This window comes from Netta rufina (genome assembly GCF_964035555.1).
Source record: "Netta rufina genome assembly, chromosome: 5".
Taxonomy (NCBI): Eukaryota; Metazoa; Chordata; class Aves; order Anseriformes; family Anatidae; genus Netta; species Netta rufina.
Genome location: NC_140128.1, coordinates 7,203,881 through 7,229,947, shown reverse-complemented (window position 1 = coordinate 7,229,947; position 26,067 = coordinate 7,203,881). Strand labels below are relative to the sequence as shown.

Genomic DNA, 26,067 nt, shown 5'->3' with positions numbered 1-26,067 from the left:
CTACATCTTCCATGTCAGCTAGTGTCAAGGAAAATGCCTGCCAAAGCCAACTGACACATACCTGTTAACTTCCATAAATTTCTTTAGAACAGGGTGACAGAAATGTCCCAGATTAGAAAAAGTCTGCTGGTGCCTCATTAAATGACTATACAGAAAGGGACTCTTGGACTGTTAGAGCCCCTCCATTAAGCAGCTGAAATCTCTCAATGCACAAAAAATATCCTGTAATACTGTCACCTTCCTATGTAGCCCTATACAATTGCAAAACAAACCAGGAGAAGAAGATGAAGCTTCACCAGTCCGTTCACCTGTGACTCAGAGATTCCCGCAATTATTTGCATTTCATTACTAAAAGACAGCATGCAACAAAAAGGCTACACTTGGTGCATAATGAAATGGTCAAAATGAGAGAGGACAGGTGGAATAGCAGTTCTCCTAGAACAATATTTAGAAAAACATTTAGAAAATTAGAAGCTCAACAATCACAGAATTCTGAATCAGCCTTTGCATTTATCACAATAAATACTTTTAATAAAATATACCTATTTGCTCAAAGCAGATTAACTTAAACTAGAGGAAGAATGCCCGCCTCCTCTTGTGAAAATTAATTTGCACAGATGCATAGGAAAGCAGACGTTAGCACTGCTGTAGCAGTTGCAGAAACATGCATAATCATTCCATTTAATTAAGGCATGCAACAAAAGCAAAAGCCTGCTGCTAACAAGAAAACATGAGAGGAGGCTGATTTTGAAACTAAAGACGGCAAGTCTGAATGAGAATCTGAAGGCTTGTCTATACTCACTTCACCACCGTAAACCCCTTTGCTTCTATATCCAACTAATCAAATGAGCACGATGCTGTCATCACAGCTTTACTGCACTAGTGTAGCATGTTTCTATTCAACATCATTTGCTTCAGCAAACTTAGAGAAAACTTCTGTCTCTGTTTAATAGGGAGCCTTCATAGATAACTTATTCTGTCACCTTTGTGACACAATTCAGGTGCGAGAAGACATCATTACTGCTGTGAAACTAATCACAAATTTTAAATACATAAGCGATTTTATTTCATCCAACAGAAATGAAAGCCTAAAAGTGGTGCATAATGGGTAAGGCCAAAGGTCCATCCAGCCCAGCAGTCTCCCATGGCCCACTGAAGATACAGGTATTCCAAAGGAAAACTGGCAAAAAAGTGCTAACCTACATGTTACCACACTAGATTCTTGCAAGAGTGCCTGTGCAGTTCCTAGCTCAAGCACAATGACACCCCTTTATCATTGCTTATACAGGGGATATAGCTCTGTCTTTCAAAGGCGTTGCAATGATGAACTGCACTGGCTGTGAGGCATTTAGCAGCATGGTAACACGCCATAGTGAAAAGATACTGGCTTAGTCAAAGCAAGGAAGTGATTCTTAGATGAGTAGTGTAAAAATGGTTATTAGACCATTACTTACATCACCTAGAGCCTCAGAAATTCACCACCAAGAGCTGAGTCCCCTACCACATAAAAGATTCCTTCCTGATTTACAGGTTCCATGATTTTATTGTAGAAACTCATGCCTGCAGTCGAGCACTGTAAGGCTGAAGAATATGCCTAACAAAAAGGCAGAGAGTATTTTATCTGCAAAAGTGCTCCGTTTTTCATCAGGGCAAACCCACATTTTTTCCAATGTGTGGTGCTACACCCAAAGGGGCTGAAGCAAGAATGGTGATGTTTCCTCCATACATTAAATTAATGAAGGTCTAGACATCAACTTGTTTCCACAAAGAAATCTCTGAAGTCGGCTACAGGACTACAACTCACATTAATTGCTGAACTGCTGAAAAGTTATATGTATTTTTGCATTTCCCTTCAGGGCCTATCTCCTGCAGCAAAATACACCAAGATAAGAAAAAAGCTTTTTTGGCTGTACATGTTTCAATAAAGGCATTGTTAACAATGGATAAGCAGTCTTGGAGGGTACAAAATGTCAACATATTTTCAACTAAGGCTATGTTGAAACATTGGTTAGAACAGATTACAGAACCCAATTTTGTGCTTTAGGTCCTTTTTAATTTTGCAATACTGCAACTGGTGAATGGAAGACCTGATGAGCCAAGTTCTCTGTAAGTATCTATGATAGAAAGGAAAAAGATAAGCAAGAGTCAACATTATTCTGTAAGGATACAATCTGCTGTTTAAATAGGAGATATATGCTGCGCTTTATTTTCAAATCATGTCCATAATTTAAAAATTGATCTAACTTTACACTAAGGAAGGTGGAAGAGCTTCAAACCCATGTGTGAATACAGAACCATCTTACAGTAGGATGCGTAAAATTATACGTTGTCTGTAGAGAGGTATGGCAAACAAACAAATTATACTCCACTTGAGCTAATATCTGACAGTTCTAACCTCAAAATGGCTCGTCAGGATTCCTCCCCATCGAAACGCTGGAGTGGAAGAAGAAAAGATGCAGCCCTTCATTTAGTAAGACATTAGGTGTTATGTTTACCAACTACCTTCCATCTAAGTGAGTTTGCTAACTCCATCAAGCCCAATTTCTGTATTTAGTATTGGTGTTACATAGTTCATTGAGTTACGGACAGAAAGGTGATCAGAGAGACTGAGACAGCTACATGATTATCAACAAGCACCAGCAACATCAACCTTAGTCATACTGGTCTGTTAAGATATCCCCTCACCTAACAGTGAAGAGGTGGAGAAAAGATGAAGACAAGTGTCAGCTGTAGCTATCATAGCTATTACCAACAAAGCACACAAATTCTTCATCGCAATGATTGATCTGCCTTTGGAGACAACTGGTTTGCAAATTTTGCTTTTGATTTAGAATGGTTCAGTTGGAAGGGCCTTACAAAGATCACCAAGTCCAACTGCCTGACCACGTCACGGCTAACCAAAAGTTCAAGCCTGTTATTGAGGCCATTGTCAAAGTGCCTCTTGAACACTGGCAGGCATCAACCACCTCACTAGGAAGCCTGTCCCAGTGTTTCACCACCCTTGCAGTAAAGACATTTTCCCTCATGTCTAGGCTGAACCTCCCCTGGCAACAGTCCCACACACCTTTCTGATGACCAGCTTCTCCGCAAGGAGGCACAGCTCAGGGACAGATAGCCAGAAAAGACGTGAAGTTACCCAGCAGACTGGAAATGGCTTTACACCACAGCAGTCAATTCAACTGCCCAGGAGTGTTGAAGAGCATGGGTCTGAGGAGGACCACATGGGCACCAAGTCCAGACCCTCCGCTGTGCCAAGCAGCCAAGAAAATATGGTAACTCAGAGCGTTCACAGACTGTCTGCTCCAGATGCTCCCATACAGCATAGTTCTCCAAGCACTCCCAAAAGCTAGGACCAACAGGCTACAGGAGCAGACAAGAAATGAATGGCATCATGTCCTAAGTATTTATAGCAGCTGGGAGTTTAGTAAGTACAATTTCCAGATGATAATCACAGCAAATAGCTAGTACCTATACAACAGGCTGAGGAACAAAACCTAGCTGTTCCTGACAGTCTGACTAAGGGGAGAAATCCCTTCTGATCCTAAATGTGAACGCCTCAGCCAGGCAAGTTAACCAATTACCCAAGCAATTCTCATATTGGAAGTGCCATATCCCCTAGCTTCCTCTCTTTAGCTGCAGCCAACCTTGAAAACTTGCGTCGTCTTACCAATGGCAACATTTTTATCAGCAAATACAAACTTTGGGAGTCAAGCTGGTCGCTTAGAGAAAGCATCTTGCAAACGTTTGAGAGAAAAAAAAAATAGTTAAAAAAAAAAAAAAAGTCTTATAGTCAACATATCAAAATATAATGTTAGAAAGATCTGGGTCCACCTTACCAGAAGAGGTGTTTGAGGAGAAAAAAAAAAAATCCTATACCCTGTTTAACTGTAGCATAAACCAAAGGAGAAGGAAGGGGTGTTTACAACCTCAAAGATATGGGGAGAAGTCTCTCTAGGGATGCTAGACTTCCATAGTCCTGTCCCCTATGTCTTCTGGGGATTTTCTGACTCTACATGCCTAGATTATAAGTAGTATAATGCTAGATATCTTCTCCATTTAAAGGGGAAAAAAAATGTAAGATGTGTCCTTGTGGTGCATCCAAAAATAATATTGTGAAAGCCAAGCAACCAAATGGAATAAAATGCAGAACCAAAACAAACAAATTATGATTGCTAAGGTACAGAGTAAATCAATTTAGAAATGAAAGAAATAGTGATTATGAGAAAAATTCAGAACTGCTTAGGCATACTCAAGAAAAATACTGCTGTTAATGTGCCCCAAAAGATCTACAAATTTTCTTCTGTTCCCAAATTATTTACAAAAAATATATATAATAGCTTTTCTGTAGACCTTTGGCTTGGAAGACTAAATTACTGTTACAATCCAAATTATCTCACATCTGTAATCTAAGCAAAAACGAAGGTGTCATCTGAGTATTTTGCAGCTTGCATGTTCAGAAATGAAAAATGCTTTGTAATGTTCATTTCTTACCTATCATGGCGTTATGCAAGTACATGTCACCATACAGTATCCAAAAGGAAAAGTTTGCAACTGTTTTTTAATGAAACATTAGACAATCTGCTAAGTCACAACAGTATGGACTACCTTCCTGTTATCTGTTTTATTCCTTTGACCTTCTGTTATATTCACAGTTAACTGAACACCCATTTTTATAGATTTTATTCACAGATTTCTCAATTAGCACAGAAAGAGCTGTCTAAATAAAAATATGATAGGCAATAAAAAATGTGTAAGATGCATATCTGAAGATATTATACATAATAATTACACACTTCCAACAGTATAAATCTTCCAATAGGGGAAATAGTCCTTTTTAATAGCCTGCAAGATACAGCAGGACATGTTATTTCCACATTTTGAGACATAAACTGGATTGCCCAAAATTGGATAGAACCCAGATCTTACCATACGAATTAGTGGCTTCAAGTTCAATTCTTCATGAAAAGATCCCAGAGCAAGCAAGCTCCTTTGTCAGTCCCTGCCTCCAACCCCAACCAGACATGGCTTATACAGGGGGAGAAGATGATGGGAACTTCTTAGCGGTTAACAACAGTTAAATTTTGGAGCAAGCTTTGATGCTCCTAAATTAAAGAAAAATAGAAAGGAGAAGAAAATTCATGGCCCTGAATGACGTCCTCTAACGGTCTGAGAGGGAGAGAGGTGATCTACTTGCTGTCAGGCCTGCTCTGTGTTTTATTTTGCTAGATTCACAGTCTTCTCATCCGAAAGGAGGATTGCCCCAGTGACAGCACGCATCTACCCCAACTGGCACGTTCTCACTGCCCCTGACCTGGCAGTTCATCTCGTGCACCTTACACTGTTTCAGAATCGCCCTAGCCATTCTGCTGTCCAGTGCTCTAACTTGATTTATAGCCATCAACGCTGACACTTACCAGTGTGCTTTCTGCTGTGCATCTGTAAATGGGACAACTTAAAGTATCTCTTGTTACAGCCAGGGTACGCGCACATGAAGGGACGTTTTTCATTTGTCTCGCTTGCTGATCGGACAATAGTTGGTGCTACTCCCGGCACCCGTCGGACATCCTACAATGACAGACGTGTATGTTCACAAGCTTTTGTTTAGCACATTGAAAGGCAAGCACTCAAGGGCACTTCTCCATGACAAAGAGATACTTAAATATACCACACTGCAAACAGGCAACTGTATTTTATTCTGTGTTAATGAACTACAACCTTAGTATGCCTTAATCTGTTACTTCCAGCTTATTAAAATTATTTGAAGGTAAAACACAGCAAACTCTACTCACTAAATTCTCTCACCGATATTTATATGCAGGATTAAATGGGCCACATTCCAACCTCAGGTGTAATCACACAATGATGAAAGTAACACTGCTTGGCATATGAAATAGTTTTAGGTGTATTCCAGTGTAATAGATAAGAGCATTAGCCAGAGTAACATTCCCTTCTTTTAAATATTCAAATACTTTAAATATTTTAAATATTCATACAAAGTTAGGGTATGGGAAAAAATATGTATTGGGTTAATACAAATTGGTAAAACATAAAACAAGAGAAAGGTGGAAGTGGTGAATAGTTCAGCTTTAATGAGTTTTGGCCTCTGTCACAATGTTCCATCAAAGGTGATCTTCTCCTTCTGGGATAATTAACTTCCATAAACAATGTCCATGCTTACTCTATTCACTCAACAAAAAACTGGCTCGTGAGCCTATTTCTGAGAACTTGCTACTGAATAATGACTTACTAAACCATAGAGAAAAGAATAAAACATTCTAAAAACATTCATGCAGGTTGACAACACAGAAAGAGAAACACAGAAGAGACAAGCACTATGTGATGACTTTGCCATCAGTTTTAAGAAGGTATATTTTTTACAGTGATATTTATCAATGATATAACTGTTCAGAAAGGGAGGAAATTAACTCCCATGAATGATAAGTTCCTTCCAAATATTTCTTTAGTCATTAGGAAACAATCACTTATTATATTTTGTTTTAAGGAAATGTGTTTGAATTAGTAAAGCTTCAGAAATCCTTAAAAGCAAAATGTCATCTAGTACTTTTTACGCAGTCATCAGACTTGGTCCATTGTAGCCACAGAAGCTTCACGTGGCCAAAGTAGCTGGAGCTAGAAGTTGGAAGCGGAATCTTGGACCATCTGGAAAAGCTGGTCAGGAATAACTGCTTCACAGATATATTTTAGAAGGAGAAATGTACAATTTTAAACAACTGTTTCAGAAAGAAACTTTGTATTATACTTCAGTGGTTTCAGGGAAGTCATGACACTTATGTCAAGCATTGATACCACAGGGAAACTGAAATCAAGGATGGATTTATAAAAACCAGTGAAGTAAGTAGTAAGTGACCATTACAAGCAGGCAGCAGTTTTACTTCCCCATGAAGAATGGCCTTCTATACTCACTTGTATGCCTCTAAAAACTCCATGGGTGTGTATTCTGTATTGGGCCCCACAGCTGTATAACATGGGAGCACTGTGGTTCTCATTTTCATATCCTGCTGTATGGCTGTAAATAAAGAGGAGAATAACGGAGAAATGAAATATTTTTCACTACTCAGCTCCATTTGAAAGGTTTCTTTTCTTAAGTCGGTGATAACATATGTAGAGTTTGCTTTTGTAGCCAGGTTATCCAAGCTCAAATGGAATTCACTAAAGGAAACCTGCTCCACCTTCATCTGAACCCCCTCCCTTCCAGCACAATGCACTGACTCCATGCATACATCTATTAGTATCCATTAAGACAGTCCAGAAAAAAAAAAAAAAAAAAAAAAAAAAAAAAGCCATGGGTCTGAACTCTGATGCATTTCCACAAAGATTTTAGGTAAGGGGAAAAATCCACATAGCAGCATAGCTGTGTCATGTGCACATGTGCACATGTACACGTTATTTATCAGTTAAATGTGGGGCTGGCTATTGCTAATATCTTTTGGAATGAGCAAAATGCCTCAAGTTTCACATTAAGTGCAGTGGATTTTTGTCAGCACCTCATGACTCAGATATTACCAGATACTACCAAGAAAGTGATGACATTTATAAGAATAGCAGTCATGTACTCATAAACAGAGATTACAAATCAGTGTCCAAACTATTTATCCCACATATCAACTTGCAGGATACACTACAAATTAACCCCTTATAAAAATAAATAAATAAATAAAAAGGTATAAATTATCAACATTCCTTACACAGCATTGTGACAATTTTAAAATTTTGTAACTTTTGTTGTGGTTTTGGGGTGTCACGATCATATGCTCATTTACTTATACTTATTCTGCAAAATCCTATGCTCTGCTTTCCAGAACATCAGGGATATTGCTGTTTTTCCTGTCCGCAACCTTCTTAACATAAAAATAATGTAAATGTTACATTAGTGTGGACATTGCCACATGTATGAATATATACTGGCAACAGTACGTGTTCGTATTTTACACTGCACTAGAAATAAGAAAGCCCAGAACAAAGCCCAAGGGCACACAGCTAGGGACAAAGATGGATACATAGGATGTTATCCCAGTCTTTGCCAAATGCTTGCAATAGCAATTTTAAGGGGTCCCTGAGGCCCAGGCTCTCATTTCACTGGTCCTTCCTTTCTCTTCACTCAAAGTTCATGTGCAGAGTAGAATTACAAGGAAGTTTTAAACCTCTTAAGTGATTTGCAGAACAGCCAGTGGAACTGGAATGCGGGAGACGTCTCAACCATTCGTGAACTTCGCTGAGCAGGAGGGGAGCAGTATTTGTGAACAGCTCTTACTGCAGCATGCAGGTCACATTCCTCCTTACTCGTCCACATAGCAGCTTGCAGGCTGCCACCTGGCAGATGCGATCCTTTAGACCAAGTCCTTTGCTGGTAAAATACCAGATTCAAACCCTGACTCCACCTGGCCATTCAAATGAAAGGCTATGCCTTTAGGCAAGCGTGCTCCATTTGTTTCAATTTTAACTGGCAACCGAGTGATTATAAGGAAGTAATTTGTAGGGTGGTGGTAATAAGGTATCTCTGGTCTGTAACATTCTGTAAAATACCACTGTCTGATTTAAATGGATTAAATACCTCTCTAGACACATACTATGTCTAACTGAACAGGGTCTCCTCTCTGTTCAGGGTCCAATGTGGCTCTTAGTGCCCTAATACAAATAACAAATTATCATTTGCACAACTCCCATTCCCCACTAGTATTGAATTTTCCTCTCTATTTAAAGGCAGGAAACTCCACAGACGTTAAAAAACAACAATAACAACAACAACAACAAAAAAAAAGCAGTTGAAAAGCACCCAGTCTATGGTGATGCCCATGTTAATCACAAATCAAAACAGAAATAAGAACTGATATATATAAGGAGGGATTTCCGTAGTAGAAGCTGTTGCTGATCTGTAATACATCAGCAAGTGTATGGCAAATATGAACGTCAGCATTAGTTACCCCACGTAACTGTGCAACCTCTCATCCATGCCTGCGCTAGCAACCTTACACCTTACAACAGAGACACTGAGTCAGATAAGAATTTGCAGGACAGAAACTTTAGAAGGAGAAACAACAACACGCAGTAAGAGGTTAGGCCACAAAACCCAACCTAACTTTCCCTCCAAATTCCCATGGTTTTCGTCTTTCAGTGATGAGTATTTTTGTAAAGACCAGTCAGTTCTGAAATAATTCCTCCCAGGAATAAGAAATAGAACAAAGAGCCTGTCTGTGCCCTCAGGAGTGACACTGGATGGGAGTTATCCTTTGGATGATCTCCACCTCAATTTTTATTGCTTATTTGGGAAGGCTTCCTCAGCATTCAGCCTTCTTCAAATTTCCTCCCATTATTTCTAATTATACTACACCATAACTGTACACACAACTGCAAAGCCTAGAACATTAAAACTTTTCAGAGCTTCTTCACCCATGGTATATGAACAAGGGAATAGCCACAGCTCCCTGTGAGAGACGTTTTAATAAGCGGTAATCACAGCTCCCATTTTACATGGGCAACATTCTCATCAACCCTGGCTGGTACTCAGCATGGTCACCTGGATGATGACAGTAAAATCCATCAGGAGATTCCTTGTTTAAAATGATATTTATTCACTACAAAGCCCTATGGAATAATCTGGCCTCCAGGGAGACAGAAATTAACAGGTGATTGCTCCTGCAGCTTAGTGAAGAAACTGGAACGCTGAAGGGGAGTTTTCACCACCAGTCCCTATTGCTGCACTATTCAATCCAACCTTCACTCTGCATCAATAGTAACCTGGTTGTGAAATACATTTTTTTTTTAATTCCAGCCTCTTCACTCAGTGCATCCATGGTATATGCCACAAAAGGTATACCATGCTTATACAGCTGTCTGGCTTTGTGACACTGCAAATTATATGCTAAAATAAAACTGATGCAAAACTACATATATATATTTGCATACACACAAATCTTCTAAATACATTACTGAAACTCAAACACCTGCTTTACTGCATACATAAGATAATGGTGCAATGCAGTCCTATGTAGATGAGCAGTACAAATAACCATTGAATTTTATACCTCCAGTACTTTAAGTAACTGGAAATCTTAAGAGGGTAGGAAATTCCTAATTTCCATCTTTTCTAGTCAGGCATTCTATGTTTAACTAGGCAAACAGACAATGCCTCATACACAGAGGCCACCAAAATCATAAAAATCAGAACAGAAATTGTCCTGATACGCTCCCCAGACTAGGTAATATCCTAGGTCTCCACCAAAGCACTGTAACAGCTACATCGTACATCCCAGATCCACTGACAACTGTACTGTCAGTTAAAAAGATGACACCCACCAAATGATATATACTGTGCCGCTCGGATGAGCAGTGCTAACTCAGGGTAGGTGAGGAAAGGAGGCTCCTCGGACACGCGTCTTCCCTCCTGCGGGACAGGCTGCCCAGCACCACCACCGCAGCCCGGGGAAGCGCACGCAGCACGCCTGGCAGCTCAGCCACGGCTCCTGCGCTGCCTCCCCCAGCCGCAGAGACACTCAGCTGAGGCTGGGGGGATAAGCAGGAGGCGAAGAGTCGAAATACTAGAGTCCCCAGAGTTACAGATAGGAGAGACACCAGACCAATCCCTTCACAAGTCCTAAAAGGACTCAAAAAGTAAGCAAGGCAAGACACAAACAAACCGGCCTGTCAGTTTCTAACAGGAATTTTTGTTCGAGTAAGGACTGAAGGACTTGGCTTCCCAGCCTGTTTCTGCCTTTGCTTGTAAATATACAATTCCCTTTAATTTCAATGGGAACAGGACAGGGGCAGAACTGGACTATAAATATTTATAATTCATCCAGTTAGTTGGTGAAAAAACAGCTCGGTATATTTTGTTCTCTGGTTCTAGGCAGCCAGAAACAGACCTGGAAACAAATCCATAAAATGTAACTCTAGATAACTGGGAAACAAAGTCTGATCCTTGTGCAACATAAAATGCTAAGCAAGCGCTATGTGTTGTAGAATATTTAGAAGCACTTGCATTTACCATTAGTCCAGCAAATCCTTAACACTCGGAGAGTAGCTCTTTTAAAATGATTAATCTCAAAGTTGTACAGATTGTACAAAGATTAATAAAAATGAAGGTTTTACAGATGAGAACGTGTGATGAAAAACAGAGCAGCTTTAAAGAGTTGTATCAATCTAAGTGGTTATAAAAAAAAACTCATAAAAGATGACATTCTAATCTGAATATTTTTAAAAAATAATCAAGCTGCAATTTCTCTCTCACACCATTTCTACTTTGTTAAACTGAAATTGTCTGTCTAATGTATAACCCAGTTACAACTTAATCTGAAAAGTTAAGCTTTTTATTATTATTTCATAAACCAAAAAAGGGAAGCTTTAGGGCATACTGTAGAGAGCTAGAAAATTTCAGATGAAATGTGAGTACAAATTGATTCATGAGATTCAGACTTGGAAGAATAAAAAAAGCCAGAAAGCAAGATTACATAAAACAGGCACCACATTAAGCCTCAATTTAATTGTGTTTCAATGCAGGAACAGGAATTTTAGGGTTTAGAAACAGAGCCAAAAATGAGGCAAAGTGAGGGTGTGGGCTAGTCCCGTTGATAACAGAACATAAAGGAAGAGAAGTAGAGTTAATTCCCTCTGCTAAAATATTTACCATCCTAGCACCCTGGGAAAAATATGTATGGAGACAGCAAAGAGATTCTGATTAGTTATATAGAAGATCATGTTTCTGCCTGCTTTTTGTCTAATACTACACAGAGGGTGGAGCTTAAAGCTGCATTTTTATCTGTGCTTTCCAAGGCAAAGGAACATTAAAAATGTGATTTCACAGATTACAGCCCTTCTGCCATCTTCTATGAGAAAACCAGCTGGTTGATGACAGGAAGGCACCGGATTCAGGGGACTCCAGTCTCATCGACTTCAATAGTTTGGGGGATTTTTGACCTCAGTGGAATCAGGATTTCACCCAACACGAGATCCAAAACAAGATCCTCAGCTATCAGTGGGAAAGGGACGAGTGTCAGAGACCATGGGTCATTGCCCATTGCCAATTCATGTTGATTATAGAACTGATCCCAACTAGAAAGTTTTACACCTCCAAATTTTACTAATAATATTGCTATTGGTAAACAGAAAAACGTTTACAATTCACTTGTAAACAAAATCTGTTTTAAATGCAGTTTTAATAGTGTTCTACAAAGATTATACATAATTTTCCTTCCAGTGAACCTCAGCAAACAGCAAATGTCCATGAAATATGCTGATCATTTAAAATGCAAGGAAAACCAAAAGAGTAAAAAAATAAATAAAAATAATAAAATAAAAAACAAAATTGTCTGGTTATAGATATATATATGATTTCAGGTGACTGTCAGAAAAATAACTTTTACTCGAGCAGCTGAAGAGAAAACTCTGCAATATTTCTGTTAAGTCTTGCTGTTGGATGTGTGGCTCTACTTCTTGCCTACCATGCCATATCATTTCCTGCTTGGTATAAATTATTTCCATGTCCCTTTTATATAGACCTCATCAAACTGTCAAGGAGGATTGTATAGTCATGAGGTCTACCTCCACAAAAATACTATAAGGGAAGCCATCATTTTCCACCTTGTACAAATAAGAAAGCAACACAAAGATATTAAGGACAGAAGCTGAGGGAAAAGGTGTCTGCAAATTTTGGACATCCATTTTGAGATGTCTGGGACCCAAGTTTTCAGCATAATAACCAAAGGACCCATGGCTTTCCTTCAACAGTATAAATCAGGTCTCAGCTTCTCCAAACAAAATACCACAAAATGCCATCAGCAAACAGTGCCATTTACTGCCTTAACCATGAAATTTTCATTTCAGATTTCGGAAGTTGCCCATTTATGTGACAGCTCCCGCAGCCAACAAGACAGCCCTCCCTCTTGTCCACCCAAAGCTCAGAATGGGACTGAGAAGTCTCCAGACAAACAGGCAACACCTAACCAAAACACTAGCTCACAAGGCAGCAAACACGGGCTGTTCTTCCCTCGTCCGAGGCCCTGACTTCACATAAGTCATAAGCACAACCTCAACTCAGTCTTTGCCATTCCAAATCTAAGTGAAACTACCACACGGATTCAAAACATTCAGACTACGCGGTAGCAGCAGTGAGTTGTCATCTTCTCTACTGACAACACCTTGCAGAGAGCAGCTTATTTTGGACTATGAGACCTCCTTCTGGCTTGCCAGCAAGTAGAAACATCTAGAACTCAACTTTTAGGAACCTACTCCATGTTCTGGACTAGGTTAGCCGCAGCCTTTTCTATCTGCTTCCCCATACACACCTCTCTCCCCTGCACCTGCCAGTCTCTCACACTGCCACGCTCCGTCAGAAGACACCACCTCTGCTCCCCTTATGTTCCCCTCTCCACCAGACAGCGATGCCCAGCCAGGCACTCTGTTCCATACCTTTTAACGCCAACCTTGTCTGGACGCCCAGGCCGTGCCTTCTTCTGTGCCCTAATGCTTACACCTACTGAAGGCACTCAAAGACCAGAACCCACAGAAACAAAGAAACTTCTTGCCCTTCTCACAGCTCAATAGGAATGATTGTTGCTGTCAGCTTTCACCACCTGAAGTATTGGTTGCCAAATTTCAAACTTTTAATCAGAATTCTACAGCTAACCAAACAGATATTGGCAAAAATGTAAACAGCTAAACCCAGAATGCTTTCAGAAAAACTGCTAGACAGCTCTAGCACAGAAGCTGTTAACTAACCCTACCTAAAATAGATGGCAATAGCTTCCCTTCAGTATATCAAACTGATGCTGAACATGAACCCCAAGAACAAGCTACTGAACTGGTGGTTCACTGTCAAGTACAAAGTGTACGACCCCTAAGCTTCAGACAATCATGGAGTTGTCCAGCTACTTGCAGAACTTACCGGTAATGTTTTCTTCCTTATTACAATGCACGCTAAGCCAGGAAGAAGTGCCGGGGAGAACCCAAGGCAAGAAGCTAAATATGGACTGTCAGCATTGGACAGAATCTGGAAGCTCCACATTTCAACAGAAAGACCGATTCCAAAATTCTTAAATTACAAGATCAAGAAAAGCATCTGAAATACTAAACGCCTGGGAATCGCTTATGAACAGTTCATATATTTTAAAGATGTAAATCTTGGGAAGAATACCTTATGTTCATGGCAACTGAGATTGGAGGTACTGTGTATTGTAACTCTCAGCCAGAAAAGACAGATAACTATTTTGGCTCATATTACCAGAGATGAGGCTATGTCTAGCACTGATTTTCCACAGATTCTACAATCTTGGCCTATACCAAAACTTTCAGCTTTGTTTTACCATAGATCATTCATCTTGATTTCTCTCTCTCTTTTTTTTTTTTCCCCTTTCAAGCATCCTAGGTCACATACTTTACACTGCTAACAGTCTGACTCCTGGACAAGTAAAAAGCCATTTATTTTGTTCAGTACTCCTTTAATATTTCTATTGTGTCTTTTTTTTCACTGACTTCCCCAAAGAATAACCTCTTCCTTGCTTTAATAACTTGGACCTCAGTCAAGGTTGATGTGTTTCTCCATTTTGCAGGATATTTTCTTCAGAAGAGACAAAACAGTGTCTAATATTGCAATGACTGATCTTTAAAGGGTACAGATTAAAGAGGAAATCACAAACACTTATGGAAAAAAAAGAAAAAAAAAAAAAAAAAAAGGAAATAACCTTTAAAAAGAAAGAATCAGCAGCAAAGACACAGAACTGTACACAACTGTGGGATTTGGGGATCTTCTTAACCGCAAGGGATCTCCTTGACAGACCTCCTCGGACTCAATATAGTAGGGCCATTCCAAGATAGTTTACTATACTACCATCTGACCTTCAAACACCACTTGTGAATGAGCTAGAAGCAGGTCCAATTTTTTTCCTTCATCACACTACAGCATTGAGCAATATGGGCAACGTCCGTATTGAACGAGGTTTCCACTGGTACGGATGGCTATGTGAAAGTGTAGGTCTGCGTGGGCTTTTCTAGATTTCTCCTGTTGTTCACTCGAGAGTGTCAGCACATGCTTAGGTACCGAGAACATCTCAAAGCGGGCTGGTGACACCTACCTTCGGTAGGGGCGTTTCCATAACCATCTGCTCCGAGCAGAGCAGCCCAGCCTTGGCTTTCTCTTGGCTCGCATCGCAGGGCGGCTCTTCTGCTCGCGGCACCAGTCGGAGATGGGGCGAGGGGCACCCCGGCAGCACCCCAGCGGCTCGCACCCCGCCTGCTGCCCGCCGGGGGGCAATTGTTGAACCCTGCCGCCCGTCGCAGCGCCGGCCCCGCTCCTCGTGCTTCGCTGCCCGCCCGGTGGCCGCCACCCCGGCGGGGCCCCGCGGCGCCTCGGGACCTTCCTGCCCGCCCAGCGGCAGGAAACCCCGCGGGGGAGGCGGGCCGGAGCCTCTTCCCGGCAGGTGGGAGGGCGACAATGGCCGGGAGGAAGGAAACCGGGAGGCGGCCGGGCCGGGACACAGGACGCAGGGCCCGGCGGCGGGCGGGAAAGGGAAGAGGGCTGGCAGCGAGGGGCGACGGCTCGGGCAGGGGCGACCGGGACCGGGACCGGGACCGGGACCGGGACCGGCTGTGTAGGGCCGGGGCAGCTTCGAGCCTTTATTTGGGGGCACGGGCGGCTGCTGCGCCGCCAGCCCGGCCCGTAGCGTTTCGTGCTAGCGGCCGGATTCACGTCGGGAAACGCAGCTACAGCGGGAACAGGTCAGAGAAGAAGAAAAGAGCCTTACCCCTTCAGCGTGGAGCCCAAGTTCATTTGATTCCATGTCATGCATTCAAGCTGTGAGGTCATTTGGTATAAATTGTCGCTGTTACGAAAATAGCTAGAATTAGAACCACGTCGTTGTGATCAATTGAAAACCGATACGTCAAAATAGCAACATTTTGTCAACGTTTTTCAATGTTAAAACAGCACGAAGTTAATTTATCTTACTGAATTCATTTTATCGATGTCGAGAAGAGAAGAGAAGAGAAGAGAAGAGAAGAGAAGAGAAGAGAAGAGAAGAGAAGAGAAGAGAAGAGAAGAGAAGAGAAGAGAAGAGAAGAGAAGAGAAGAGAAGAGAAGAGAAGAGAAGAGAAGAGAAGAGAAGAGAAGAGAAGAGAAGAGAAGAGAAGAGCCCGTGAAAAGTCTCTTTTAATCTGCAAGACTACAAATTTGTAAAGATCGGGAAAGTTTTCCTTACAGGAAAGTCACATCCGATATTGGCACATTGAAATCAATGAAACGAAGAGAGGCAGACCTGTGGGCTAACAAAGCGGATTATTTGTTTAAAAAAGGCAAATCTGTTAACTGCTTTAACCGGGAGTGGGAAGGATCACGTGGCTAATGGAGCGAAACAGCTATCGTGGCTCCTGATGGATGGGACTACATAGAGGGGCTTGACAAGCCGAAGAAAAATGGAGTGGCTGAGCGATAAACTAACCCCGCGACGGGAGCGCGCCGGGCTTTCTCCGCGCTCGGGGCCGCGGGCTGGGAAGGCGCGGGGCCGCGGCACACGCGGGTGCTGCAGGGAGCGCGGCCCCGGGGCGCCGGGGGCTCGGGAAGGAGCAGAGCGGAGCGGAGCGGAGCAACCCCCCGGCCCGCAAACGGGCGCCGTGATGGATGCCCGACAAACGCGCGTCTGCTGTGATGGATCGCGCCCAAATCCGCGGGGCTTGGGAAGTGAGCTGATACCGCTCTGACTGCGGAGTCGTTCTTTTTTTTTATTATTTTTATTCTTTTTATTTTTTCCCCGCATGGCAGGTAGAAGCAACCTACAAAAGTCAGATTCCAGTGGGAAGCTTTTGCATATAAAAACAAATTAAGTGACTTCAATCTCGAAGTATGTGTAATATCATTTGTCAGTATCACTGGACACTATTATTCATTAGTGTGTCTGCACTGCTATTATGCTACTACAATGTCCTGCATATCAGCTCAGGAATTGTTAAACTCTCCTGCAGTTTCCCCATTTGCAATAGCAGCTCGTGCTGGTCTGTGCCAACTACGTTTTGCAATTCCACGAATTCTTCCTGTAATGCTGCTGTAATTAATTCCTCCAGGACCCTGATTTTTATTAGAAGTGCCCGCCCGATGCATTTACAGCAGGAGATTTCCCTTTAACTTTCTTTCTCTTGACAGTTCATTTATAAGAGCCTCCCCCACAATATCCACTTTTTCCCCTCCTTTGCTTTTTCATAAAGCAATACACTTATTCATCTTGTCACTAGCTCGCAGCCACTGTACTGCATGCGGCGGCTGGGTGACAGCGCCCCGAACAAGCTGCCGAGCGGGGCGAAGCCCCGGCCCGCTGCCCACACCTCCGCCCCCAAAGCCCCCTCCTGCCCTCGCCACCCTACAGCCGCGCTTCGCCCCTCGCCTTGCACCTCCGCCAGCAGCCCGGCTCACCGCAGGCAGCCGCCCCTGGCTGTGTGCGAACCAGGCGGGCAGAGGGCGAGCGGAGCCCGAGGACACGGCCCCGGGACGTGGCCCCTGCCCCAGGCTGCGGGCAGAGGGCTCGGGGTTTGGGGCGCGGCCGGGCGGGGCGCGGATCCGCCGTCCCGCAGCGATCGCGCCCCCAGAAGCCCGGCGGTGGCCGCGGGTCGCCCGGGGGCCGCCGGGCACCGCGGAGGGAAGGATCGGGTGTCTCGCTTCTGACGCGTGACGGAGAGCAGGACACGGGCAGCTCCATCTGCGCCCTTTGGTATTGACAGCCCCACAAGATGATCTCACGGACCCGACGGCCCCGCTCAGCAGCTCGGCTTTGAATGAGCCTTGAGATACGAGACGGAAAGCGGGGTCTCTGGGGATGTGCCTGCGTTGGTTCCAATCTGAACCGCCGGCCCTCCAAATGGCCGCAAAGAAGACACTAAAAATAACTTATTTTCATTACGGAGATGCTTTTAAAGAGAAACGAGAGGAAGGGGGGGGGAACGTTTCTACAACGGGGATTAATGTAAGTTGGAGTGGAATAAAAGGAAGTCAAAGCTGAGCAAAAAGGGAACTTAAAAGGAAACCAGTAGTAGATCATATAGAGTTTGTTTTGGCCTGCATCGCGGTATTACCGAGTTCTTGACCTCTGCGCAGAAAGAGCTATAATCTGAACCGAGACTCCTCCGCTTTTAAAGTCTTTGTAAGTGTGACTCACAGTAAATTTTCAGCATCGGGCATGTTTACTACATTAAACAGCGCGAGGTAGAAAAGTTCACATCCTCGCCGTGACGAACTGGACAGCGGCGGCCACCCGAGGCCCTGCGGCCAGCGGGGCACGGCTGCAGCCGGCCCCGGCCCCGGTCCCTGCTCCTGCCCCAGCCCCGGCCCCAGCCCGGCCCCGGCCGCAGCGCTCCCTGGCAGTGGGGCGGGCCGCGCAGCAAGCGGCGAGCAAGGGATTGCTGAGATGCTTTCGCTTCCAGCCCGAGAATTACGATCTCTCGGCTAGCGCTTCGAGCTCTCGCCTCCCTGGATGCTTTGCCTCGGTGAGGGAGACAAGGGAAAGGGCTCCAGGCGGAGCGGCCGGCCCGGCCTCGAGGCTGTAGAGCGAGGGCAGAGCGCGCCCGGGCTGCGAAAGCAAACCGGAGCTCCGCAAAGGGAATAAATGCGGCCTTAGGAGCAAGTAGGAGATTGCGCTGAAGCGGTTTTGGACAGAAAGAGCGCGGCTGGTCTTGAGGCTAATGTCTCGCGGTGTAACCGGCCGTCCCTTGCCCTTGACAACACTTCCTAGGAAGAGCACTCGTGCAGTGGGAAACCCGCTTTTCCCCCGGCTTCCCTCCCCAGAACACGTGGAGGTGGGGACGAGGGTCCCCGAGCTCCCCCACCTGTTCAGGCTGAGCTGCCGGAGCGGGCCTTGTATTGCAGGGGCTCTCCCTCCAGCTGCAGCAAGTTCTGCCCTGATTTACACGCCCCACGCACAGGGAGCTCCAGGCTCCAGGGAGGTTTAAGAGCTTAATCCGTACCCTACCGAGGCCAGCAGCAAACCTGCCGGGGAGCAGAGTGGGATCGCTCCCCTGCGTGCGAAAATGCCCGCTCTGGGGGATAGGCGAGGAAAGCAAGGCGCGGAGCGGGGGCAGAGCCCCGGGGCCCGGCGGGGCCCGGCCCGCTCCCGGAGCGGCGGCTCGGAGCTGCCCTCCCGACGCCTCCCCACAAATCATATTTATAGATTTCCCTGCGAGGCGAGCAATCTCTGCCACTTCGGCGCAGGAGTTCTCCCCGCCAATTATTCTGCAGGCTAATCTCTCTGGATAGGCTTCTTTCCTTCCTTCATTACCTCATTCCCTCCTTCCCTTGACGTCAACTCACGTTCATTAGAGAAGTGGCTTCTGGAAGTGACAGAATTTTGTTGTCCCGCGTCCAGTGTTGATTAATCAGAGATGATATGACCGGCCTCTAAGAGGAGCCGCTCGCGGCTTCCTTCACGGAGGCATATTGTTTTGTGTGCTAGAGTTACTTAGCAACTCGAAGATACGGGACGGGCTCCAAGTTCACAAAAAGTTGAAGAATAAATTTTGGGGAACTTCTCTGCTCACTAAACACGTTGTAAAACTGCGAGAGGCGCGCCCAGCCCCCACGGCAGAGGGAAGAAAACGGGAAACCGCTCTTGCAACGGGCCCTTCTGTTTGCAAGGCCAGTTCGCGCTTAGAGCAAAGCTCCAACACACCTTTCTCCCGGCAAGGAAACCCCATAGCTGTATTGCCCCGTTTTCAGAAAACAACCTCTCTGCAGGCCGGTCCCCTCCACTCCTGGGAGCCATCGGGAGGGCTCCTGGTCTGCGTGCCGAAGCCTCCGGCCGCTCATCCCGTGCTGCCCGCCCGACCCCCTCTGCTGCCCACCGGTGAGCGCTCCCGCGCCCTCCCCGCAATAGGGGGGAGCGGGAGCGGGGGCTCCCGGCGCCGGGCAGGCCGCCGCCGCCTTTCCCCAAACGTGGCCGAGCCGCGCCGAGCTCAGGCTGCACCCCGAGGACCGCAGCAGAGGCCTCGGGCAGCGCGGGATGCTCAGCGGCAGGCGCCGGGCAGGGCTCCGCCGGGCTGCCCCGTGCCTCTCCTCTCGGCCCGGGCGGTAGAAGAGCGCACCGGAGCAAATCCCAAATCCTGGGCGCCAGCGGGCCCTGCCCCAGGTGTGTGCCCGCTGCGCTGGGGTGGCTGGCACCTGCCAAGAGAGCGTCTCCCCGGAACGGGGACCCAGCCCCGGAAAGCTCGGCGGGGCCAGGCTGGAGGGAAAGCCTCTTTTTTTCCTTTTTTCCTTTTCTTTTTTACCGTGTGTCTTCTTGTGTTTTTGTTTGTTTGCTTTGTTTTTAGAGAAAGGGAAAACTGAACTCGTTTCCTCGCAGCAAGGAGAAAGCTGCTGGGAGGACACGCCAGGGAGAGACCCCGCCCGAGCACCCCGCGCGAACCGAGGGGAGGGCAGGCGGGCACAGCTCCCTGCCGGCGGCGGTACCTGTTGTAGGGGGTCCGCAGGAGCAGGGCCTGACTGCCCGTGCAGCTGTCCGTGGGGGTGTGACAGCCGTACACCGGGGGAGGCACCGAGTACTGCTGGTCCCCTGCAGAAGAAGGGGGAGAGAGTTAGCCCCCGCCGCGCCCTGCGCTGGGGCAGCCCAGGCTCTGAGCCGGGCTCCGGCAGCGGCGCCTGGAATTACCTAGCGAGGTCTGCTGGCTGATGGGGTCCTCGTGTTTGAAAGAGTGGTTTGTAAACTGTGCGGCGTGGTGAGACGGCGTGTGGCCGTAGCTCGGAGTCCCATCGAAAGCCACGGTGCTGTAACCTGCCGGAGAGAGCACAGCGGGGTTAGGGGGGTCACGGGCTGCCCGGCCCGGAGCTCGCCGCCAGCCTCCCTCCCGCAGGGCGTCGAGCATGAGGCGCCGCCGCGGGCTGCCCCAGCTCCACGCCCCGGTGCTGCTGGGCACGGCGGGGGAAAAGCCGTGGCGAGGGTTTTGCCCTTCCTCTGCGCTCCCCGCTACCCGCCGGGACCGCACTTGGGGGGCTGCGGGCGCGGGGGGAGCCGGGGGGAGCCAGGGGGCGCGGGGCGGCCCCGCGGGAGAGGCGGGCCGGGCAGCCCGCTCCGAGGGGCGGACAGTCGGAAGTCTCGTTCGTGTTTAAAGAGAACAGATCGGCTTCGGTAATAAAAAGGATGTTTTCATTAATCGTTGCTCATATTAAAGAGGAAGATTCCCATCTGCTCTGTGTACTCCTCTGCCGTTTCCAATTTAGAAGTTACCCTTTAATCTCTCTCTCTCTCTTTTTTAAGAGCAGCTTTCTGAAGAGTCTGCAATAAAGAGGCGGAATGTTACATGCAAAAATAAAACTCCTCCTTTCAGCGAAAATTGCTCTCCAAAATAATAAACAGCCTATTTTGTTTCCTACGCCGAGCAGATTCAGATGGAAAGAGACCACCTCTGCTGACCCCGGGCCGACACGAAATCGTAAATCAGGTGCTTGGACACCAACTTTCATTAATGACTTGGAGCTGGCTAAACAACTTCAGCTAAAAAAGTAATTACAAAGTAATATTATCTCAGAGGCTTCTCGGCTCGTCAGCATTTACCCCGAGAACCGAGCTCCTCCGAGAGCCGCTCTTCCAAAAAAACAAACCAAAACAAAAAAGCCCAGCGCGGGCTGGGAAAACAACCCAAACAACCCAAAAAGCACGAGCGCTAGCTCCTCGCTCGCAGCCGGCTCCTTGCAGCACGGGCATCCTCTACAGCCCCGCCTGGCAGCAGCGGGGGGCCGGGATATGGCTGCGTTGGCTGCTACGGGGGTGCTCGGCGCCGTGCCCGCCGCAGATCGCTAACCACAGGGGCTTTGCCGAGCCCCCGAAGTGGGGAGGCAGCAAAGGGAGCCAGCCGCTTGTGGCTTCTCCGTTTTATTGTCTCTGCAGACAGATCCTGCGACATTACAGGGTTTAATTAACCTGCGGAATTGCGCAGGAGAAATGAAGGGAGCGATGGGGAGGAAAAACAAAAACAAAAGAAAACAAAACAAACAAAACAACAACAATAAACAACCTGAAGACTTTGTAACCTTCACCTTTGCGATGATCTTAAGCTGGCCCTAGCACTCTGGGACCGGGGCAGAAGCGGGCTCACCCTCTCCTAGCCCAGGCTATCACCCATGCCCCTGCCCTAGGAGCAGAGCAGAGCGACTTTCGCGGCGATGCGAACAGCGTTGACAGGCCGGTACCCCACGGACTCCCATCCCACAGCTGTTTCTCGCTCCTTATCTCCTCCCTTAGCCCTCAGGGTAGAGACTCAACCTTCAACTCCCTTTTCCCCTTTTCCTTTTTTTTTAAAAAAAAATAATAATAATAAAAAACTTTCAGAAAACACTGACACTTTCTACGCTACTTTTGGCCCGGCGCAGACTTTTGGTGACCTTCAAAACTCAGCTCGGAGCAGTCCGATGTTTTGGCCGCATTTTCCGGTGTTGCCTGACCCAAAGCTTCAGGAATGTGATAAGAAAGTTGAGTTCTGAACCGAGCTGCCGATAGCGAGGTCTCTTTAATTAGGGCGTTATCAGAGCCGGGCCTGATTAAAATGTGCTGAAAATAATTGAAAGTTGTACATCTGTTGGAGAACGGGGCCCGCTGGAGGAATCCAGTTGTTGGAGGAGCCCAGCTGGATGAAAGAGACAGGCGAACGAGAAGAGGAAAATTGGGCAGAGCTTTCAAAGCCTCGGCTCCCTACCCCCACACCGCACCCCAGACTTGGCAGAAGTGTCATCGCAGAGCCAAGGTAACGTCTTTCCCACGGTCGGAAGAACCGGCTAGAAAACCAAGAGTTCAACCTTGAGGAGAGCGAAAGCAAGAACATTTCATCCATCCCCGGAAAAAAAAATAATAAATAAAAACAACCAAGGGAAAATAATAATAATAATAAGCATACACCCTTTGCCAAATTCCCTCTTGCTGAGGAGCCGGCCGCATGTCGCTGCAGTGGCGGTGGCCGAGCCCCGGCGCTGCCCCGCGGCGAGCGGAGGGAGGCAGCCGTTCCGCAGCGCCCGCTCCCCAGGACGCGCCTTTCCCCGGGCTCCCGCAGGACTCCGGAGCACGGGAGCCGGGCCGGGAGGTGCGAGCAGCTCCCTGCAGCCAGGTACCGCCGCCGGCACGGCTCCGCGGGCACACGCACCTGCGTACCGGGGCGCGACCGCAGCCCGCAGGCTGCCGCTGTCCCAGGGAGATTGCGGGCTGGGGGCTGCGGGGGCTGCACGCACTCGGCCCTGCTCGGTCTTGTGTGTTAGACGCTCCGCTTCCCTTCGGGGTGCTTAAAAACGGGCCGGCTTTAATCCCCTCGCCCTCCTGGTCGCTCCTTCTGCGCGGCGCTTAAAAGCCCTCTAAAATCCTTTCAGATCTCTAAACCAAAACCAAAAGGATGCTCCGCGCGACTTCCAGCCCTGCTGGCACCGCCGCACGGCACTCCCGGGACTCGCCGCCCGCCCGGCGCGGCCGAGCCTCCTGCGGGTCCCGGGGATGCTGCGCATCTCTGCCGGCCGGGCTGCGGCCCTGCCGCCCCGCTCCGCTCCGCTCCGCCTTCTCCGACGCTGCAGCCCCGCAGCTCGGCGACGGCAGGGGCAGGGGCCGGGGGCAGCAGGGCCGGGGCAGCGGCACCGAGATTCCCCTTTGATGTAAACGTCCCCCCGGGCCGCTCGGAGCTCCCGCCTGGCCTCGGCCTCCTCCCTCGCCCCCCGGCCGCCAGGGCGTAAGGGGACAGCCCGAAGACACCGGCTCCCGCCGGGGCCGTCCCCCTCGGCCCGGCCCCACGGCCCCGGGCCGGGCAGTGCGGGGCCGGAGCTCCACGACGCGCAGCTCCGGGGCCGGCGGGAGCAGCGGGAAGCACGGCCCGAAGATCTGCGGGCTCTGCCTCCCTCGGCGCGGTAGCACCAGCAGCGGGGGGAAGGAAAGGTGGCCGATAAGCCCCGTCCCTCCTGAGGAGCTGCCCCGAGCCGGCCCCGCAGCCCACGCGAGTTTGGCAGCGCGGGGTGCGCGGCGCCGCACTGCTGAGATGCTGAAAAGAAACCAAAAGCCGCCCCTGCGTGCGCAGCTCCGGCCTGGGGAGGACTCGGCGCTCCCGAGGTCAATCCGGCAAGAGGCAGACGAACGGCCGAGGGCCGCGGCCTCGGGGCACGGCTCCCCCGGCCCTCCCGCCGGCATCTGTCGGGGGACCCGTGTCCACTTCGGGATACGCCGGCCTCGGCCCAGCGAAGCCTGGGGAGCGTGCGGGGAAGCGGCTCGGGGCTCCCGCGGCTCCCCGGGGCCAGGCGGGGAGGTAGCGGGCAGGGCCGGTTCGGCCGACCCCGGCCCGGGCCCGCTGTTCGCATCCAGCGAGGCTACGCGGGTGCCCCCGGGGACGGCCCCCGAGGCCGGGGCCCCCGGCAGCGCTGCCCTTACCCTGGTTGCGGATGGCTTGCTGGCTCTCCAAGCAGTTGGGCAGGTAGGGCCCGTTGGGGAACATCCTAGCCTGGCTGGAGGGCGGCTGGCTGGGCGGCGGGGCGCCGAAGGGCCCGTAGCGGCAAGCCCCGGCCGTGCCCGTGAACTGGCCGGAGAAGTGGACGGTGAAAGCGCTCAGGTACTGCTCCTCGTGCGGGTCCGACCCGTTCCAGCTCGGCTCCTGCTTGATGAAGGAGTGCGGCCCCAGCGAGCCGTAGGAGGCCCCCGGGGGGAAGTCCAGGACGGGAGCCCACTGCGCCGCGCTGCTCACCGGCATGGTGCAGTTGCTGTTGCCCGGCAGGGAGGGCACGGAGGGCAGCAGCGCGTTGAGGTCTCGGACGTCGGACCCCATCTGCTCGCAGACCTTCTGCCTGCCGCCGGGCAGCCAGTCTCCCGCCGGGCCGCACTTGTTCCAGGACACCTGGCCCCTGCCTGCCAAGCCGGAGGCCGGCTCCGGCTGCAGGCACCAGGCGGGCGAGCTCAGCCCTTTGGGGGAGGTTTGCTCCGCGACGCAGCTCCCCGGGTCCAGCCCTGCGGGAGCCGGCAGCAGCGACAGGGCGAGGTTGTTCTCCAGGATCGCCTCCGGGGTCGCGCCCGCTCGCAGCGCAGGGCGGTCGGCGTGCGTGCGTGGCTGTGTGTCCGCCCGGCCGTGTGTCCGTCCGTCTGCCCGTCCGTCCGTGCGTACGCGTGCTTGGGGGGGGGGGGGGGGCTGGGGGGGCACAGCCGCCTCGCACGCCTCACCTCGGATGCCTGCTCGCCCTCAACTTTGCAAAGCTCAAATAGAGGCGGCTGCCGGGGAGGAGGAGTCAGCCACGCCGATCCTCCATTCACACAACCTCCGCCGAGGGGCTGCCCACAGCCCGCTCCGCTGCACCGAGCCAGGCCAGGCACGGGGGGGAGGGGGCCGCGCGAGCTGGGGACGGAGGGGGAGAGGTTACCGGGGGAGAATATATCTCCCCTACACATCACTCCCACCCTTCCTCCGGTGCAAGCGCCACTAAATCTCACCCTAACATCCCTTCGCTTTAGGAGACTTGGCGAGACTGTTAGAGGGATCCAGGTGGCCAGTAAGTACGTGCTGGACGACTTCCCCTGCCAGCTCCCTGCGTGGCCCGGGGGACTCCCGAGGGCGGCGGGGTCGCGGGCCCCGGGGACCGCGTGGAGAAGCCGCCGCCCTTGCAGGATCGAGGGGAAGTGACCCAGCCCGGGCCGGGCGGACCCAGCGAGGGGAAAGTGTCTTTCCAGGTGCCTCTCCCCCTGGGGGAGGACTCCGCGCCTCCCCGAGCTGCTGCGGGCTGGCCGCCCGGCCCCGCTCCGCAACACGCCCCGGGCTGGCCCCTCCAAGCTGCCCTGCGAGAGAGGGAAGGGAGCGGCTGGCCAGGTGGGGAGGTGTGTGTGTAGCGGGGGTCGCAGCGCCACAACTACCGTGCTTTTGGGGGAATTCACCTGGCACTGCTCCCGGGAAGACCCGGACTCCCCCTTCGCTCCCCAGCCTCCTGGACAGCAGCTCCACAGCACGCATCCCGGCCGCGGTGCTGGGAGAGCCCCCGACGGCACCTTATCCATCACCCCCCATGAAGCACGGCAGATTTTGGGACGGCCCCGGCAGCCGGGGGGACCACGATCGTTCCCCTCACCCCGAGCGGCTGCCGAGGCA

At 49.2% G+C, this 26,067-nt stretch overlaps 1 protein-coding gene across 4 annotated transcripts in view; it reads right to left on the bottom strand.

The window, feature by feature from the left end:
- The window catches only part of WT1 (WT1 transcription factor), a gene marked incomplete at both ends in the record, with an annotated part of 33,937 nt that extends 9,175 nt beyond the window's left edge, over positions 1 to 24,762 (bottom strand). For 3 of the 4 annotated variants that reach the window (XM_084287120.1, XM_084287117.1, XM_084287118.1), the window contains 6 exons: positions 5,415 to 5,565; positions 6,925 to 7,027; positions 15,753 to 15,830; positions 20,432 to 20,534; positions 20,631 to 20,753; positions 24,372 to 24,762. In XM_084287120.1, coding sequence (XP_084143246.1) covers positions 5,415 to 5,565; positions 6,925 to 7,027; positions 15,753 to 15,830; positions 20,432 to 20,534; positions 20,631 to 20,753; positions 24,372 to 24,762 — 949 coding nt within the window. The remainder of the gene's footprint in view (positions 1 to 5,414; positions 5,566 to 6,924; positions 7,028 to 15,752; positions 15,831 to 20,431; positions 20,535 to 20,630; positions 20,754 to 24,371) is intronic. The other variant, XM_084287119.1, reaches the window with a different exon arrangement.
- Between the last annotated feature and the right edge of the window lie 1,305 nt (positions 24,763 to 26,067).